The sequence below is a fragment of the Mycena indigotica genome (assembly GCF_014461135.1).
Source record: "Mycena indigotica strain 171206Taipei chromosome Unknown Mind.scaff0017, whole genome shotgun sequence".
Lineage (NCBI taxonomy): Eukaryota > Fungi > Basidiomycota > Agaricomycetes > Agaricales > Mycenaceae > Mycena > Mycena indigotica.
In genome coordinates, this window is record NW_023503016.1 from 1,035,746 (window position 1) to 1,054,501 (window position 18,756).

General features: G+C 53.7%; 3 protein-coding genes across 3 annotated transcripts; 1 reads left to right on the forward strand and 2 right to left on the reverse strand.

The window, feature by feature from the left end:
• Window positions 1–7,130: 7,130 nt before the first annotated feature.
• On the forward strand, window positions 7,131–7,699 carry MIND_01399500 (uncharacterized protein; the record flags this gene model as incomplete). Its single annotated transcript, XM_037370401.1, has 4 exons — window positions 7,131–7,307; window positions 7,359–7,466; window positions 7,529–7,640; window positions 7,692–7,699. 4 exons carry the CDS (start codon window positions 7,131–7,133, stop codon window positions 7,697–7,699), a joined length of 405 nt encoding a protein of 134 aa, XP_037213402.1.
• A 516-nt stretch (window positions 7,700–8,215) lies between these two features.
• MIND_01399600 (SET domain-containing protein) lies at window positions 8,216–9,604 on the reverse strand (the record flags this gene model as incomplete). Its single annotated transcript, XM_037370402.1, has 5 exons — window positions 8,216–8,230; window positions 8,287–8,833; window positions 8,868–9,004; window positions 9,060–9,502; window positions 9,550–9,604. The coding sequence occupies 5 exons, from the start codon at window positions 9,602–9,604 to the stop codon at window positions 8,216–8,218; spliced, it is 1,197 nt and encodes a 398-aa protein (XP_037213403.1).
• Window positions 9,605–10,258: 654 nt separating this feature from the next.
• On the reverse strand, window positions 10,259–11,002 carry MIND_01399700 (uncharacterized protein; the record flags this gene model as incomplete). Its single annotated transcript, XM_037370403.1, has 7 exons — window positions 10,259–10,292; window positions 10,339–10,422; window positions 10,471–10,520; window positions 10,572–10,640; window positions 10,693–10,791; window positions 10,842–10,910; window positions 10,961–11,002. 7 exons carry the CDS (start codon window positions 11,000–11,002, stop codon window positions 10,259–10,261), a joined length of 447 nt encoding a protein of 148 aa, XP_037213404.1.
• Between the last annotated feature and the right edge of the window lie 7,754 nt (window positions 11,003–18,756).

The following is an 18,756-nucleotide window of genomic DNA, read 5'->3' on the forward strand; positions in this document are numbered from 1 at the left end:
GGTGGACCCGCCGAAGGCGTTGACGACAGCGAGACCAAGCTGATGGACAAGGCAGCTAACGCTGCACTTTGGTCGTTGGTGATGATGTTTGGGGGAAAGAGTCGGCCGTGCTCGCCAACGCGGAGGCGCCGCGTTGCGCTGGTCGAAATAGATCGGTCCGTGGTGGTAGAGTTCTGCCCAGCCAGGTGCCGTGCCAGACGCGCGTTTGGTCGGGGTGGGCGCACAGTTAATCAGCGCGTTTGTCGTTGCCAACGGCGTTGTAGAGGGCATTTAAGACCAAGCGCCGGCGAGTTGAGGTCAGAGCAAATGCATAGTGACTTGGCGCTGGGGTAGTTGGCTCAATGTGCATGGTGGTAGGAAGGAAGGCCAATTCGGGCACGTGCCGCCGGCCCATGGCCCGGTAGGGGCCGCGGTCAAGACTGGCTCGTCTCGTAGTCGTTGGATGCGTCGCAGCCCACAATAGAAGACGGGGGCGTCGGAGTCAAGGTGTGGGGACAAGGCCCTCGCGTCGTTAGAGAGTTTGGCGTGGTGGGAAGATGAAGGCCGGTTCGGGCACGTGCCGCCGGGTCGGAGCCGCGGTCAAGACCGGGGAAGCCCGGCGTTGTCGACTGGAAGCCGCAGAGCCCTTGGGAATATGGCAGGTGGCGGAATCAACGCGGGGGGAAACGACGTGCCGCCGGCAGAGGTCGCGGTTGGCCGGAGTAGGGCCCATCGTTGAGGAAATTTGGGATGGGTGATGAATGGACTATGTGATAGTTTAAGCACTGGCACTGGGAAACAAAGAAAACCAGAGTGAAAACTCACAGTGGGGGGATTGGCAGCGCACTGCTGCCAATGATTGCGTTGAAAGTCCTCCTGTTTTTTTCGCCTCCGGCGGCAAAATCCTGGAAAAAATGGCGTCTTGAATCATGTTTTTTGAGGTCCAAATGACGACCCGGAATCATCGGATAATCCGGTGATCGCATCAAAATTCGGTGATGGGAGCGATTTTTCGACGACAGGCGCAACACGTTGGGGACACTGAGATCAAGGTCAGTAATAGCACAATGGAGGGAAGGAGCAAGAGCTCACCATTATCAAAGACCACATGAGGGTCTCGGCATCGACACGCCTGTGCTAGATGCGGGGATAGCAGAATGCGTTGGGCAGGGTTGGTGAGGACAATGGCCACGAGAGGGAAGCCAGGGAGCAGAGCCCTGGCTCCGAGGCGTTGAAGTCCAGAGGGACGCTAGGCCTCCGGCCGTCAAAATCCTGGCGCAAAAGTGAGTTTTTTTAAGGCAAAGAGTGGGTCGGAAAGTGCTTACGTAAGCATCAATTGATTCATCATTTTATAACAATTTTCAGCAAGACTATCGCGTTCTGCGAAGCAAGTGAGTACATCAGCGAGATTCAGCAGGTGCGAGGCTCACTGATGCTGTGCCTCAGGCACAAGCCAAAGCCAGTGCCGCGCAGACAAGGCCGCAGATACAGGCGGTTACTACGGAAGCAATGCAATGTCGATGGGGCCATTGGCGTGTCGCGAAGACAGGGAGGGAAATGAGATGGTTATAATGCCGAAGACAAGTCTAAACATTGCAGTGAGTACTGATGCTTCAAATGCAGAGGCGGGGACTCGGACGTACGCAATGTGACAAGGCCTTCTCGCGCTCGTCGTTTGAGTGGTGTCCTCAAATGCGGGAACAAGTGCCGTGACTCGCCCACTCGCACTTGTTGCTGATGGCAGAAGCGCTCGAGATACCGCCAGTTGCACGGAAGCCAAGTCGCGAGAGCAGCAGTTGTCGTGCTGCTAAGAGAAAAAAGCTGAGGCCAAGAGCCTCAGCACGAAGACTTCCTCGTTGCATAGAGTCAAGACTGTGGGTGGCTTGTAAGCAAAATTATCAACAAAACCGCAGCAGGGAACACACATCTTGTAGGTCGTCTGGGAATTGAGGGACGCGGTGGTGGTTGACAGCAGTCGAGATGGCAGCAACGCAGCCGCCAAGGCCGCGTGAAGCTGTTGATGCGAGCAGCGCGGCCGCCAAGGCGACAGTACAGTGATGCTGTCGATGGCGCTCGCGGCAGCCAACGCAAACTCTGGGGGGAATTAGCACAATACCAAAGACGAATGTGGCAGCACGTACAGGGCACTCGAAGGCCGACATCACGCAACACGACGCCGACTGAGAGACATAGTTGGTGGGTTTGCTGGGCAGCAGGCGCAACGTCTTGGTGGGTGACTTTGCAAAGGGCTCGTTGTGAAGTTTGCGGGCGGCGGGGGCAGGGAGGAAGACAAGGGAAGGAGAGGGAGGTGGTGGTTATGAGCAAACCCTAGACAAAGTGTGACGCTGGAAAAAAATTGCCGTCAGATGGGCACGCGTCGCAACGCGTTGTTGACTTGGTCATGACAGTGGGAAGAAAAAGTGTGACAAGGCGTGACGAGTCCGATGGCCAAGGAAAATTTTAAAAAAATAATGGCGCCATGTCGGCGGCGCGCGTAAGAAGTTCCTGAGTCATCAGGGGCAATTCCCCGAGTCAGGTCGCAAGCGAGGTTCCTGTGTGACGCAGACAGCGGCAAGCGCAGGGGTAATACGACAAGTAATGTCGGCTACCCATGACTATCGTGGAATCCTCGCTTGGCTGGCTTTTGCCCTTATGCCGTCTGCGCACTTTTGTTCGAGTGTGTCATTTTTCTAGCCCATCGCCTCATTTTTTGCCCTGCAACCATCACCCCAAAAATGTTCGTCACATCCCACCCTGCATCCAGGTCTGCTCTCTGGAATTTTTTCAGTGCTTTTCTGAGCGCCACACACAGGGTATCCCAAAAAGGGAATGAGCACAACAATTGCTCGTTGCACTGTACTCTGCCCGGGATCGGCAGACCCCGAAGCGTGGGAAACATTGTTGAATACACATCAGTACTATCTACGTCTTCATCGCCGCTATCCAGCGTCTTGTACCCTCTGTATTCACTGCAAAGCTCTCTATGCTGATAATACTGTGTCCGCTCATCGCCATTTCCGATTGTGCCGAGTGTGTGAGAACATTATGTTACCATCACCCCTGACCCATCACCGCGAGGATCGGACGGGAAGCGCAACGCCGCGCGTACTGTTTCCTTGGAACTTCACAAATACGCGATTTTCAGTCGCATGGTGTCCACTCCCGCCCCAACGGATCAATATCACGCTGGGAAACCTTTCGGAGGAATTTGCTCGTGTCCATAAAACAAAATGCGCGTCAAGTTACGCGCAAACTTTCCCCCCATTATCCCTCCATGCTTGTCGACACTATTATTCCCTCATACTCCCATCTATTCATCTGTTGTACATACAAACTGTACTTATGTCCTGTCCCACCCTTCTCCGCCGCCCTTCTTGTCATAGCCAAATCTGCTGGCTGGACTTGAATCGTTGTAGCATGCAACGGTGAGTCAGTTTCAAACTCCTCGACTGGATTCATTTGGCTTACCTGTTTCCCAGTACCCTTACGACCAACGCGGTGCCTTTGTCACATTGTACCTTGCTCTAAGTAAGTTTGGGAATCATCCTACTTAAGTTTCTTGCTTACCTCCCTGTCAGTACCAAAATCGGTTCCCGCATTTGCGCGAGCAACACTTGTTATCGGAACTATGATCTCGGTGAGTTTTCTTAGTACAGTATGATGACGCGGACTGACCTTGGTTAACCATCAGGTTGGAGGCCGCAAGTTGCGTGCGGTTCGGACGAGCGTGATCGTCATTCGCAGGCTGGTCTCTCAAGGTGAGTGATTTGCTGAAATTGACTGAAACTCGCTTACCTGATTGAAGTTGAGCTGAGGCTGGCCTTGTCAAGCGCGGGACGTTCCTCGTTGTCTACCAAGGTAAGTACCACTTGTTTTTGTTTATAAATGCTTCCGCTCACCTTGATTGTTCTGTCCAGCTTGGTCTTGCCTGTGGACACACCGTGTTGTCATCTGCAAAGGTAAGTATAACTGTTTGTGTTCGCATTCGCTCAGGCTTACCGTTCTTCTTTTGCTCAGCACGAATCTTCACGCGCTGTTCGTTGCAGCTGCAAAAGTGAGCTTCTTGTTCCCAACTCGAAATTTGACTTACCCATGTCTAGCGCGTTATACGAGGTCGCGCCGCCTTGGCCGCGCAAGAGTCAGCAATTGCAACGTTTCCTGCACTTTTGACTCACCGATTCAAGCCAGCGCGCCGTTGCGCTCGCCGTTCCACCTTCCCTGGCCCACTTTCGCGCCGATCGAGCCGAACTATGCATTGAAGTGAGTTTGTGGGGCGAAACGAAGGGAATTAGTAACTTGCATGCCAGATTCAGGCGCTAACGGCGCCATAATGACCCGCCCGCGGTTTCAAGTAAGTGTTTCCCCCGTCTCCCGATGATTGACTTGCATAGTTGTCCTTGTCGTTGCGCGAGGCACTTGCTGGCGTTAATAGTCGGCGCAGAGAGAAGGCAAGGGTGTCGTTGGCGGTAACGGGTCGTTTGGGCGGCATTCCGCGAGTTGATGATGTTGTTGCCTCGACGGCGCGCCGGCCCCAGCCGCTTGCCCAGAGATTTTGAGGCAACCGGGTGGACCGGGGGCAGTCCTGCAATTCGGGTAGCGCGCCGGCCCAGTCCGTATCCAGTTGTTAGTCGTGAGTTGCCAAAGGGGAAAGGGGAAGCCGGATAGGCGCCGGCATGAGTTTTTGGTGGTTTTAGAGCGCGCGGTTGGCCTGGCCAGGTCGCCGCTAAATGCTGGGCGTGGCCCGGTGCAAGTTTGATCGCTGGGGATAGCGGGCTGACTGGGCCGGACTCACCGCTTGCCTCGATATCCCCCGCTCCCCTTCCGCCGTTTCTCTTCCCTCTCCCCGCTATCCCCCGTCGTTTGAGGCGCACATGCCGCTTATGAAAGGCTGTCGTCGTCGAAGAGGTCGTCTGCGCTTGTGCCGACGATCGAGATGAAGGAGAAGAGGAAAAGATACGAGTCACGAACGATGTGACGGCACGCGCAAAGGTGAGCAAATATTTCGTTGTTTCTTCTACTTAATACAGCGGAGTACTGACATATATTCTACTAGGGGGATTTGCTGACCCGTCATCCAGTCCACGCGCCCCATTCCATTCTGGCTGGCAAATCAAACTAAAGGTAAGTTATCATTGACTTTATATAATTCAATCGTGCTTACCTTGTTGTCAGCTCCAGCAGCACTATACTCTGGGCTTGTCGTTGCCCGCGCTGACGTCGTCTCGTTCCACGCCGAGCCCGCAAGCAACACTGAAGGCAAGTGAGTATTTTATTTTTCCATTCATCGAGCTTACCTTGTTAGCATACTGGTTGTTGGCGGCGCATTCACTGCTTTCGCTCGAGCGCGAAGGCAGCATTTTGTCCAGAGTTATATTTGCCAGGTTATGTATATCCACTGACTGAACTTCAATTTTAGATATCAAACTACGCGCACCTGCTGTTCGGCCAGCGCAACGCTGATTTCCGCAAGCGCAACTAAACGTAAGTCAGTTCGCAATTCATCTGCTTTACATTCTGGCTCACCTCGTCATCGAATAGGTTCATTTGTCGCTGCCGAAGACCTCTGAACACAAGTAAGTTCATTATCCAACCTACCAGGCTGACCTTGTCCTCAGCAACCATCCTGGTCGTTGGCGGCAGCGCGAAGCCATGATTGTCTTCCTAACTTGGTCAGTTGCATTCCCAAGGTTTATATCCACTTACTGAACTTCCACCAGCCGAGCTTCAAGCTCGCAGACGAAACTAAAAGCAAGTGAGTTAACAATTCATTTACTTCGAGTTCTCGCTTACCTCGTCGTCGAAAAGCTACGTTTGTTGCGATCGAAGGCCGCTGAAACGATTAGTGAGTAAGTTAACTTGGTTCTGCTGCTCATGCTCACGTTTACAGCCAAAGCAAGCGCCGAGCGCGAATGGGCTCGCAAGTGACACTAGTACTGAAGGCGAAATCCCTCGTTGTCAGTAGACGCCATCAAAGGCCTTTGGAACAAACCTACGAGTCCGCGCGCTTACGTTCGCTGCAACCAAACTATGTTGAGTTGTTGTTACTGTTCGCGCTCACCTTTGCAGCTCAAGCAGGCGAGTGCGAGCCCAACGTTCGCTTCTAAGCCTCCAAAGCAAAACTGAAGGCCAGTAAGTTTGTAATTCATTTACTTTCACTGTTTGCTTACCTCCTCGTCAACAGTTTCACTGAAACAAATCAGTAAGTATCCGAGCTTGTTGTTGGCGTTCGCGCTCACCGTTGCAGCGAGCGCAACAGGCGAGCGCGCAAATGTAAGCCCATCGTTGGCCAGTTGTCGTTTTGCGAACGACGCTCTATCAAAGCAGTAAGTCGAGATACAACAAACTTCAATTACCAACCAGCCCTCCTACATTCGGCGTTCTAGATGAGTCGTGGTCGTCGGAGTCGTCCCAGGTAAGTGGTTATTTTTGCCGCTTACTTGTTTGTTGACACCCTTCCGAAAGCAACCATATCGCTCCCTTAGTCGCCTTCAACAACGACAACGTCGGGATTTCTGTTGTCGCGGGCATTGTTGAGCTCGAGTTAACAAGCTCTAGAACACCCAAGGCGGAACCATAATCGTTAACACGGTTTCGAAGTACGGATTTGGCAGTTGCGGGAATTGAGCTTGACTGGGGCGGAACGGCAGGTGAGCAAATCATGTCTTCCCGAATCTGCCCCAACTCACCCGCTCCCCAACACTGCATTCGGCTCACCTTCCCGGCCAGAACGAGCGGTTGCGCCGTTTGGGTGGATTGCTTCAGCGGGAGGGATTTGCCGTTCCGGAGGTCCCAGTAGCCAGTATGTAGTCGTGAGATGGAGGGAAAGCCAGACGCCGGCTGTGCCGCCTGGCCTGAGTTTCGCCGTTGCCGGTGGTGGTTGCTGCTGCGAGAGCTGGGCCGGCTGCAAAGACGGTCAGCGGGCCAGTCGGACTGACACTCACCGTGTTCCGCAAAACGGTGCCGCCATCTCCCCTTGTGCGAGGCGTGCCGGTTGTGATCGGAACCCGTAGCTGGCTGGACCCGCGCGGAATGAAGTGGTGGTCGCCGTAAGAATGTCGCAGTAGACTACTGCTGATGCTTGTCGGAGGGCTGGAAGCCAGAGTCCTTGGCCGGCCGGCCACGCTGCCAGTTTGTGGGAGCTCGGTTTCGGGATGGAAGAGAGTAGTTCGTGGTGGTCGTGGAAAGAGCGTCGGTCCGGGTCCCGGCGCCGGGCGTCACAGCACTGCCAAGGCGTGACCCGACCTTCAAGCGCCAACGCCGAACACCACAATGCACCGACCAACCGTCCAGCTGGCGCTGCGTTAGCCCTACGACTGCTTGACAGCCAGGTTGGTTTGCCGCTCGCTGTCACCATTTGTGTGGCTCACCGTGTTTTGCAGAACTCGTCTACTTCCTTGAGCTTGAAGCTATCCTCGACCACTGCCGACATATACCAACGACGCGCGGCCGAGCTGGAGACAAAAATTCTCCCTGATCGCGTCGCTTACGTGAGCACTTTCCGCGGTACATTTTGCTCAACTAACTTTTTTTTTTTTTTTTTTGCTGCCAGAACCGCGAGCAACGCCTCGGGCTTGAACGGAAGGGGTGTAGTCTGGACTGTGGAGGTCGTCGCTGGCGTGCGCGAAGGATGTGCTGTGGTCCTCTCGATCGATCGACACAAAGTACGTGTTGAGTAAAACTCGGACGAACATGGGCAAACCTGACCGTTGTAGCCCCATGATTTCGCCCAAACCAGCCCAACAAGTGTTGCTGAATGCAGAAAACACACTCCCTGATTCGCGTCCGCTGCTTGTGATAAATGGCTTTCCAAAGACCAACGTTGCAAAACTATGAATTCACGGAGATAACGCTTACCTCGTCGGTTTAGTTTACTATCGAGCTCTCCGCCCTTAGCTAATGGCCCAGCACTCCCGTTTCACGTAGAACGTCAGCGGGAACACGCGCTCACTTCCGGCCAGCATACCCAGCCTGGCAAGTGCTGCTGAATGCAGAAAACACGCTTGCACCGCTGACTACTCGTCAGTTTCCTTAGCAAAATGGGATAATCTGCCATACCTGACCAGTTCAGCGTTTGGGAGCGGCGAGGCGGCGGAGGAGGAGCCTGCGGCGGAGGAAGATCCGAGGCACGCGGCGTGCGGCGTGCGTGCCGAGATGACCACATCACCGTTTCATACCGCAAGGGCTCGAAGGACGCCTACACCGGTCGTTGAGCAAGATAACACTGTTGTACAATTTATCAGATTTTACGCTCCTGCAAACATTATGAGCCCTCTTCCGTTGTCCGTCCCGCCCGCGAGTGCCGCCAACCGCTTGAGCTGCGACGCCATTTCTCCCTTTGGCTTGTCGCATGCGCCACAGCGGGTGGCGACTATGCGACTTGAGGGCAATCAGCACATAAATGTTTGCCGCCCACGGGCATTTCCGTGCCCGTGCCGCCCAATGGCGCACTTTAGGAGAATTTCCCAGACAAATATATGCCTCCATGATGGCATTGATGGCGGCGTGGTACTGCGCCTCGCCCTCGAGCTTTTCCTGCTCCAACAGCGCTATTTGCTCGAGACACTTGTTGATGAGCCAGTCGTCAGGCAAAGACCGGTTGACGGCCCACAACTGTACGGTTGGAATGAACGAGCGAATCTTGGCACGACGAGTGTCGGAGTTGATGGGGTCAAGACACGCATCACACGCGCAAACGAATCCGTATGGCTTGAAGGTCTGCTGGCGATTCGCTGCAGTGTCCCAGACGTCGGAATAAGCCAACGTCAGTTCTTCGCCTTCCGCAATGTCACGTGCTGCATAGATCGTATAGGAGATAGACGCGTCGTGGAAGTTGGTGCTCGTATTGGGGCAGCAACTGTAAGAAGACTATCAGAGAAAGACGAAAATACGATAGGAAGACGTGCCTATTGTTCATGCGCGAAATAAAATGCGGGACAGAGCTATACTGTGCCATTGGACCACTCATATCAGGGCAAAGTCCATCCAGACCGATGCTATTCGTTCGGATTCGACCAGCTATAGGTCCCTTGCAACAAGACGAGTTAGTAACACAAAAGAAAGAAATGTGAGTGACAACTCACTGATCCATCGGTCGTATGGCTGTTTGCAAGGGACATGAAAGCATCCCGATCTGCAGGCCGCATTTCCTTCAAAACCACCTCTAGGTACTTCTCAAACTCTTTCAAGTTCAGCTGGTATTTTGTCGTCTGCTCCTGACTATACCAGATGGGCACTGCGACGGGCACCCCGCGAACGCTGATGAGCAATGGCCGCTCATCGATGATAAGCTCTCCTTGACCGAGAGCACGAGCAGCAAAAAGACCAAGCCCCTTGCTTCCCGCCTCTCCAACTCGGAACGTGGGTTTGGACACCGTGCGTAAGGGCTGAGGATAGCCCGGCATCTTCGTCAACACCTCTTTTGAGCCGGGCCAGAAGAAACAGACGGTGACGGGCTCATCGGGGCCTGCGTTTGCTGGCAGGACGACAATCTCGGTGGAAGAGAAATCGAGTGGGGCAGTTTCGCCTTGAAAATTGAATTATGAACACATTTTGACCACACAAAACACATACTACTGGCGCCATAGCCAAGGAGCGCGGCGGCACCGTCGAGAATACCTCGTATCATGGTGAGGGGACGTGAAAGACGAGAGGCGCGATGGCTGCTTCTTTTTGCGACCCATCTAGTGTCCACACATCTGACTTGGCTGGTTTCACACCTCTTCACATTGCTTGAAGTAGAGTTTTTGCTCAAACAAAGTATGGGTATGCTAGTTCAAAGCACAGTCGAGCAATATACTGCCAAGAACAAGTATTGTTGCACCTGCGGCCGTTGTGCAGGCGGCTGGCTGTCTCCCCGCATGCGTTTTCAGCTCGAGTGTGAGTATCCTTTCCGCGTCTTCGCTCCCACCATTTGATAGTGTCGATTTAGGTCAAGCGGTTTGTTTGCGCAAAAGTATGTCCTGACTCCATTTGAAGACTAAACAGTTTCAGCGCATATTTTAGTGGTGAAAACCATGACTGGGAGGACGAGAAGAGATGACATATACATGTATTCCATGAACAATACACTACGTCTCAGCGCCCAAGGCGACGCCTACTCCTTCTCTTCGTCTGCCCAGCAAATAGCTCCTGACCACAAACCTGTTGCCCATGCTCCAAAACAACCCCAATCCTGTCTTGCGCGGATAGCGAAAAAAACTAATTCACTATCCACGCCGTCCTCTCGCGCTTGCGCTCCCCGCCATTGGGTCAAACATTGGCGGTGCCCAGTCAAATTCCGTTACCCGGCGTTGTCTTGGGTGTTGAGGCGGCTCCTGTTCTTGAGATTACAAAGTCCAATAGAGAGAGAAACTCACTCACTCGCGTTCGCAGACATCAGGGGATGAGGCATGCTGATGCGAGTGCATGCCCTGGGCGTTATTCACGCCTCTGGCAGCAAAGAATCTGCAAAAAAATGAGTTTTGAAAGGCGAAAAGATGGTGCAGAATGTACTTGCGTAACATCACATCCCAGCAAATCTTACTCTCGTTTTCGCGCGGTGTCTGGTGCAGGAAATGAGCGAAAGTGGGAGTAAATGAAGGCTCAAAACTGACCGTCGCGTCCCGGAAGGCTTTCAAGCCTGTCCTTGTATGCATCTGGGGGGCGGGCAGCAAGAGTTGCACCTGCAATGACTTGTTGAAGAGGTTTGAGGATGGCAGCAAAAAAGGGACTCACCTTTTGCCTGCCGAGCTCTCTCAACCGCGCCGGCCCAACAACCCACCTGTCAAAACCTTCTGCCTTTGAAGACTGCGCGGCATTGCCAACGGTACTTTGCTGTAATTCGGTCAGGCATTAGAACGCCAAACGTCAAGGCGACAACTCACGCGTTGTTGTTGTTCTCTACTTGCAATGGCGCGGCGTGCTGTACAGCCTTGTAGCAAGAGCAGATGGGTCTGAATCGAAGTAAACAAGTGTCACAGTAAGATGCGAATGCAAAACTTACCTTGAATCCATGGTTCCCCATGTTCCCAAACAGGCCTGGCATTTTCTCGGGTGTTGGGCATTGGCTCGTGCTCCATATCTGCCGAGCTCGTTAGATAACAGAGTCAAGTAGCGAACAACTCACTCACTATCCACAATGTGATGCGCCTAACGGCGCATGGCTCGCGTTCGCAAGCGACGGAGGCCACCAGAGGACAAAATATGTTGCTGCGAATGCGTGACTTTCATGTCCAGGGCGTTATTCACGCCTCCGGCGGCAAAATCCTGCAAAAAAGTGAGTTTTAAAACGCAAAAAAGTGTCCCAGAAAGGGCTTACGTAAGCGCAGTGATCCAAGCAAATTCACCGTCCTTTTCCAAGTTTTCGCGCGATTAAGGGCTGTCTGCCGCGAGAAATGAGCCAAAATTGCAACATAATCAAGGCAAAGACTGACCTCGTTGGCTTGGCAGAAGGCTTTCGAGGCCGATGGGGGAGGGCGGGTTCGTTGAGTGTAGTTCGTGCCTGTGCAGGAATTGGGGCAAAACTGTGTTGACCTTTCAATCATGTTGTTGATACATGAACGAGTAACGCACCTTATGATAGCAGCAACTATGCGTCCCCGACCATCCTTCACTCCCTCTAATTGGAACGTGGTGGTGGTAGTGGTGAAGGATGATGATCGAGCTGGAAGAAGGTAAGCACACTCCGCTGTTGTCAATATGCTTTGGCCACGTACCTTGAAGCCGAATATCGCTGCTATCCTTCTCACAGTATCAGTCCCACCTGTGCCTATCGACAGTGTTGCTAATTTTGAAGTCGAAGAACGCGCTGCAGAAGACTTGAGTCAAGAAAACAGAGAGAGTACAAATCCGCACCTTGCAGTTTAAAAGACGAATAAGGCGAGTGCTGGGATGTCGGAGCGTAATAAGCAAGCATGTGTGAATGTATAGCCGGAAGACGGACCAAGGCCATAAGGAACGACTGTGGACCAGTGTGGTGGTCGAAAGACAAGTCACAAATTTGTGTGACGGCACGCGATAATCTTGACTGCGACCTCCTCCTAACGCTCAAGCCGTATCTAGCAAGCCGGAAAACACTCAGGCACCGTCTCAAACTCACTCGGCAACTCCGTGCCCTCTCGAACTAAGGCTACGGCTACGACAACATCAATCCCGCCTCTTCTGTGCCGATTCAACTCCCGGAGACGATGCAAGTCTTGTGCTAGCTTGAAACGGGTGAGTTGTAGACAAATTGTAGCGGACCAATATACTCACTTATCCCCCAAACAGACTGCAACGACGACCTTTTGCGAAACTCGGCCCGCAATTTCGCTAGAGTCAAAATGCAGACAAACGCCGACCAACAACCCAACTCCAATAACGACCACCGTCCACCCGAGCGCCGATTTAGACCAAGATCTTTCCAAAAAGAGGTCAAACGACGGTCAACGGCTATCTCAGGCTTTTCACCAGGCGGGGACAACAACGAACAAGGTCTTCTTGACTTCTCCACGGCCACTCATGACACCACCTCCGACAGCTATTTCAAACTAGCGGATACAACAACAAGCTGCGCGCTGTTGCAGATGACGACGACAACAACAAGGAAGCGGACGTTGGGGAGGGAAAATAACTTGCGAGTCAGGTCAGTCCAGACTGTGAATGTGGAGAACGACACCTTACTCGTTGTGAAGGGCGGGAACAACGACAGCGCCAATGTCTTTAGCCAGCACCATCCTGTATGAACTCCGCCTCTCCCGTCGTTGTTTACGACCACTAACACCTGCTAAGATTCAAGTTAGCACAAAAAAACTCGGCGAATAGCGTCAAGACACACTGCCAAAGTCAAGGCCTTCAATCTGACGACAAGGCTCAGCGCTGTCGGGCCAGTACCGCACTCGCGACCGTCAACCACCTACTGCCCGACTCCAATCCAATTTACGCCGACTTCTCCGGCAACCCGGCGCAGACTTGTTAAGTCAGCACGGAAACGGCAACGGCAGTCTAACAACTCACGGATACCTTGCCGCAAAACACGGTTTTGACCCAAAACACGTTGTCGGCCATGGATCCCGAACGCGGCAGAACTGGCCAACGCGACGAGTCAAGACTGGGCTGCAAATGTAAGCCCATCACTTGGAAAACAAGTAGCCGCAACCCACCTGCCGCAAGAACAACTCCGGCCAGCCGCGAACCCGACGCAACACGCCCCCGCCTTATCTCGATATCGCCATCTTCACCTTTCTCGCGTCGTCGTAAATCGATTCCGGCGCACTCAAGTAGGCAAACGCGGCAGAAAGTGGCAGCACTTTGTGCGCCGAAAGGCCCGTCTCGGCCTTATTGATAAGTGAGTGATCCCGAAATCGAAGTGAAACCCACCAAAAACTGACTAAGGCAATCAGACTTCATCGTGAAACTTGTTGGCCATGCGCGGCGCCGCGACGAGCTTGAGGGAGATGACGGTGGGATGGCGACAGTGGGGAGGGAGAGCGCCGTTGATGTCGACGACGAACTCAAAGATGGGAGAGAGGGAATCATGGGAAAAGGTGAAATCGGTGAGCCTTTTATATCCTCAGGCTTCGGAGCGCCCACTAAGCGAGTGACAGTAGCGGTGGATACCGCTTGACAGATGTTCCTAAGGGCGGGATTCGAGTCAAGTCGGAAGATGTAGATCGTGTGGGAATGATATCGGGGCAGTTCAAGGGATTCTGACGCTATATTATACTATCTTTATGTCCATACCACTGTACTGGATGAAATTGGACTGGTTCCAGCCTCCACAAGCTCTATAATACACAATAAATGTAAGTTTTCAGAAACCACAGGAAATGCAGCATTGGCAGGGCTCGGAACGCCCATGGATAAAGACCTGACAGGTAGCAGACATATGCCATGATGCTTCTAGCGCGTTTGCTAAGCGCAGGGCCAGATGGCCGTTGAAAACGGCAGAGGAAACCAGAACATCTAAGCATTCTAAGCATTGGCTTTAGTCTGTGAGGAAATCGGAGAATACGGGCAGATAACCGCTTACGTAATCATGATTTCTGTGAAAATTCAAGGTAATCGGCGCAAAATAGCATGCGTAGATGGCAGAAAACTGAAATTTGTGGTCTAGAGAATATACAGATTTTGGAGGCTATATATCGCGGGACAACGCGTCGCCGCCTGACTCAGGAGCTTACGTAAGACATTTTCTGAAAGTTTCTAAGCAATTGGAGCATTTCTGAGGCCACACGTCGCGAGATACTGCGCGAATTTCCTTTTTGGTCGAGTGGTGTTGGGTCACGTGACCTGATGTTCAACGACAATGTTGCGCGTCAAAGTGCAGGAACAGCCCTTATAAACTGTGAAACTGGCACAATTTCTCTTCTGGGGGAGAGCTTGAGAAAAAGGTAAAGACTGAGTGGAACAAGGAAAACAGCAGAGGCCAAACCCTGCAGCATAACCACTGCTCTATTGTTCGTTTACGCTTACTCTTCACAGCATTACATCTGCAGCACCCCGTGTCGGCAAAATGGCAAACTCCAGTTCGCCGCTCTGTATTTGCATTTGTGCGCGGGCTTGGCTCGCCGCACCCATTCTCATTCGTCGCGCCCAAACGTACATGACGCGCGCCGGAGTCGGATCTCCGCTCATAGTAGTTTGGTATCACAACGGCATTTGCTTGCCGATATCAAATTTGATGGTTTGGTGCCGAAGCTTGGGAAAGCTCCAAAAGCAGCCAGTCTTGGACTGGTTTGTGTATTGACCAGTGGACTCTGGAGGTCTTTGTTGTTCTCAGTCTAAGGTTCTGCATCCACTGCAAAATTTTGCGTGAAGACGGCATTGATGTTGATCGGAACTGATGTGTGACACGCTTGCGTTTCTCCGTCATGTTGACGACATGGACTAGCCCACCGTCTTTACGTGCGACCTTACGACAGTGCTTGGCAAGCTCCCCAAGCGTGTTCGCAACCCTCCCTCTGCGTGCTGCAGAGGCCAGTGTTGACCATTTGCTTCAACGAAACTTGAACACGCAAGACAGCCACATGCCGCCTGAAGTTCAACATTACTTTTTCCAGTGAATACTGTCAACAATGTCGCTTACGCTTAGAACTTACGCGCAATGTAACATCAAGTCACACTGTCGCCCTCTTTCCTCTCTCTACCACCACTGAAGTCCGTATTGCCCACTTCCACCCAGCGACGCCTCATTCAAGTTGCCTCTGGCACTACTGTGAGTTCGTTTCTGCTCCTTCTGCTCTCCTTTCCTCATCATCCTTGTGTAGCGCCGTTTGGGTGCCGCTCGTGACTGTCTTGACGCACTTGTAGTGTAGACCAGTTCCTGCAACCTTGTGAGGTCGTTTTTCACTCTGTTGACGGCGACTCGTACTCATAATCCTTGCAGCGCTGAGCGCCCTCCAGTTATGGCTTCACCAAATGCCTCAACGCGTAGCACTGGCGGTCCCGACTTGAGGGAATTCCTCTTGACAACGGTAAGTAATAATGCTTGAGGTATGGCTCAAGCAACGACGACTGACGAGACATATCATTAGACTTAGCGGGCTTTCGCGTCCGGTATCAGCCTCACCGCTTCAATCCCTTCATCACGCAGCCCTCTCGAAAAGCGCCTCCAACAAGCCTCCAATTCCATGCTAGCGGCGACATCCTAGCGCTGGCCAGCTCAGGTTCCAGACGGTGGCCATGGGTTCAGTCTCCCCGCCGCATTTACGCTCGTTGCAGTCGTCAAGTCTTGGCGCTCAACTAGCAACGCGCTCACTCGCGTGTCGCCCTGATTATTAGGACGGTAAGTAGCGTGTTTCAGAGCATAAACAACGACTCACAATGCACATTATCAGATTCGGCACGTCAACACATCAGTCGTGGCTGACAGTGCTGAGCTTGGGCCCGCTCTCGTGTCTGCGTGCTCTCATTCACGCCCCATGGTCTTCGGCTATGCCATACCAATACCCTTCACTCCCGCCGCCATATTCTTTCACCCCGCCGTCTCGACAGTCCACCATGATCTCGCACTAGCAAGAACCGCGCGGTGCTCTATATGTACCTGCCGTCCCACGCTCAACTGCACCCATGCCGATGCTTGCGACGAGCGCGTGTTGGCGGTCGGGGGTTCGGGCCGCCAACCAGCTGTCTATTCCCTTGACATTCGTCAAGTCCAGGCTCCCCATTCACCAACTTCATCAGCGGCCAGCGTCCGAGCCCAACTTGGGCATTGCACAACTCTTCTTTCCCCCACCATGGGCCATTTCCTCTTCCCCTCGACCTCGTCGTTAAACTCTCGGCGCCATTACTTCCCGCGTCTTCGAGCAAAGCTCAACGTCGCCATCATGGATAACTTCGAGTTGGCCTGGCCTTGACTTCGCAGATGGCTTGGCCGACCAATTTGGACATTGCAGTTGCGCACAACGCTTGTCCGCCCACCATCTCGCACGCTCATTTGTGATTCCCCGGCCCGGCCTGTCTCTCTCGGCGCGGCCATCTATCCCGCCTGTCCACCCCGACTCAAGCGCGAGACAGAATATCACACACGTTGTTCGACGCCACTTGAATTGAGGTAAGACTCGAAGTTGATATTGTGATTGTGCCCTTGCTGATTCCTTTCCAGAAGCGCTGTTCCCCCTGGCCCTTTCCTTGCACCACCTGATGTGACCGCTGCCAGCCCCTTCCCTTGTTGTTCAACATCGCGGTCCCACCCCAACGCGCCTTTTCTCGTCCACGATCCTTCTACGTCTTCGACATTCTTAGTCCCGCGACCACTGCCCCGCCCACGGCGTCAAGTGTATCAAAGTCGGGCGGCGACCAAGCCCGAGAATATCCTTCCCGAATATCGCACGCGTGGTATCCCGCTGCCTGCCCTCGGAAATCAGGTAAGACTCAAGTTTACATTCTGCTTGTGCTCTTGCTGACTCCTTTACAGAAGCGCTGCAAGCTATTCCCCCGGCCTTCTCTCTGCTTCCGGCCATCTCCCTCGACCGGCCTGTCGGCGCTAGCCGCCATCATTCGTGGCTTTACCTGGCTCGGGCCTGTCTCTGCGGCAACCATCCTGTCGACTGCCGCCATTGCCATCCCATCCCCGCCTTTTTCTGCCACCTTCCTGCGCTTCGGAGCAACCGACAGCGGCTATGATGATGTCCATTGACACGAGATGGATGTGATTGCAGGTCAGAGTGGACGGGTCGTCGAGCGGATCCGAACGAGAGGGCGCGCATAGGTCTCGGATGCGCCAGCTGCTCATGTGGAGGAGTACTCGCTTGGACAACGGACATTGACCAGCCGTAAGTCTATTCTCCCTGTGGTTTCTTGTGTGTTTGCTTATTTCTTGGTAGAGGTCCTGCACGCGCTGTCTTGGTCGTGATGACGGCAGCGGTGAGTCGTCCTTTTTTTTTTGTTGCCCTCGCTGCACTACCTTCGGGGGGGAGACCACGCACCGACAGTGTAAGAACTGCAGAATGGGATTCTCTTCCCAGAAAACGCGTTGGAAGGTGTTAATTAACGCGTTTAAGCCACGAACCGGACACTGACCATTTTTCAGGGCCAAAATAAGAATCTGTGGAAGGAATGCTAACTGCGAATCTGTGAGATTTAGCGTCACGTGACCGCGTTTGGGAGCGGCGAGGCAGCGGCGGAGGAGCCTGCGTCGGAGCAGGAGCAGGAGCCGGCGGCGGAAGAAGATCCGAGGCATGCGGCGTGCGTGCCGAGATGCTTATATAGACAACATCACCGTTTCATACTGCAAGGGCTCGAAGGACGCCTACACCGGTCGTTGAGCAAGATAATACTGTTGTACAATTTATCAGATTTTACGCTCCTGTCAGGGGAACCTCCCTTTCGGCCCCTCGGAGACGATCCCGATTCCGGTCCGACTCCGGTTCCGACTCCGGTGATCGCATCACCGCCTCCGTCAGGCGCATCGCCGCCCCCGCCTGGCGATCCCCCTGGGACCTGGCCTGCGACATGGCGCAGGCATACTGCACGGAGCAACGATCAACCTTGGCGCGTCAAGAGCGCAGTATATAGTTCCGCTACCTAGCAGGCGGACCCTTAGAGTTTCTTCTCTTTGGATCCTCCCCTGCTAGGTCAGCCTCACTTGTATTTGCTTACTTCTATTCACTCTTTGGATCCTCCCCTGCTAGGACCTTGATCTCAGGCCTCCGGGGTTGCCCTTACAGCAGAAGAAACTCTCTACGGGATCAACCGGACAAGATTGCTAGGTTCGGCGCTGACTCAGGCTCGGAATACGAGTCCGTTCCCCTCGTCACCGCCCCTACCACTTGTCCCCTCCTCCTCTGTCACTCCTGTCCCCCCGCACCTGTCATGCCTTCCGGAGCTACTCCTGACGCTGACACTCGGCTGGATGCACTCGAGGCGAAAATCGACCGCCTAACTGAGGCCCTTACTCTTCTCACCACCCAGGCTTCCGCTGCCGCTGCCGCCGCTAATACTGCTGGCGGACCCCAAACAACACCACCCCCGGAGACGTCGATTCCGACTCCGACTCCGGTTCAGGGCGATTCGAAGCCCTCTTTGGCGACATCAACCTCGCCTCAAAATTGGTCTTGCGACCAAACCCTCCGTTCACCTTCAACGGCGATCGGAAACGCGGCCGCGCGTTCCTTTACGCGGTCCGCACCTACGCCCGCCTTGCCCCTGAGGCCTTTGTGGTCAACGGAGAGGCGAGTGAGGAAAAGGCCGTCCGCTATGCCATGTCGTTTATGGCAGAAGGACCCGCTCAGCAATGGGCGGAGCGCCACGGAAGCAAAGCCCCGTTTCCGTTTCCGTCCTGGGGCTCGTTCGTTTCCGAGTTTCGACTCCGGTTCGTCG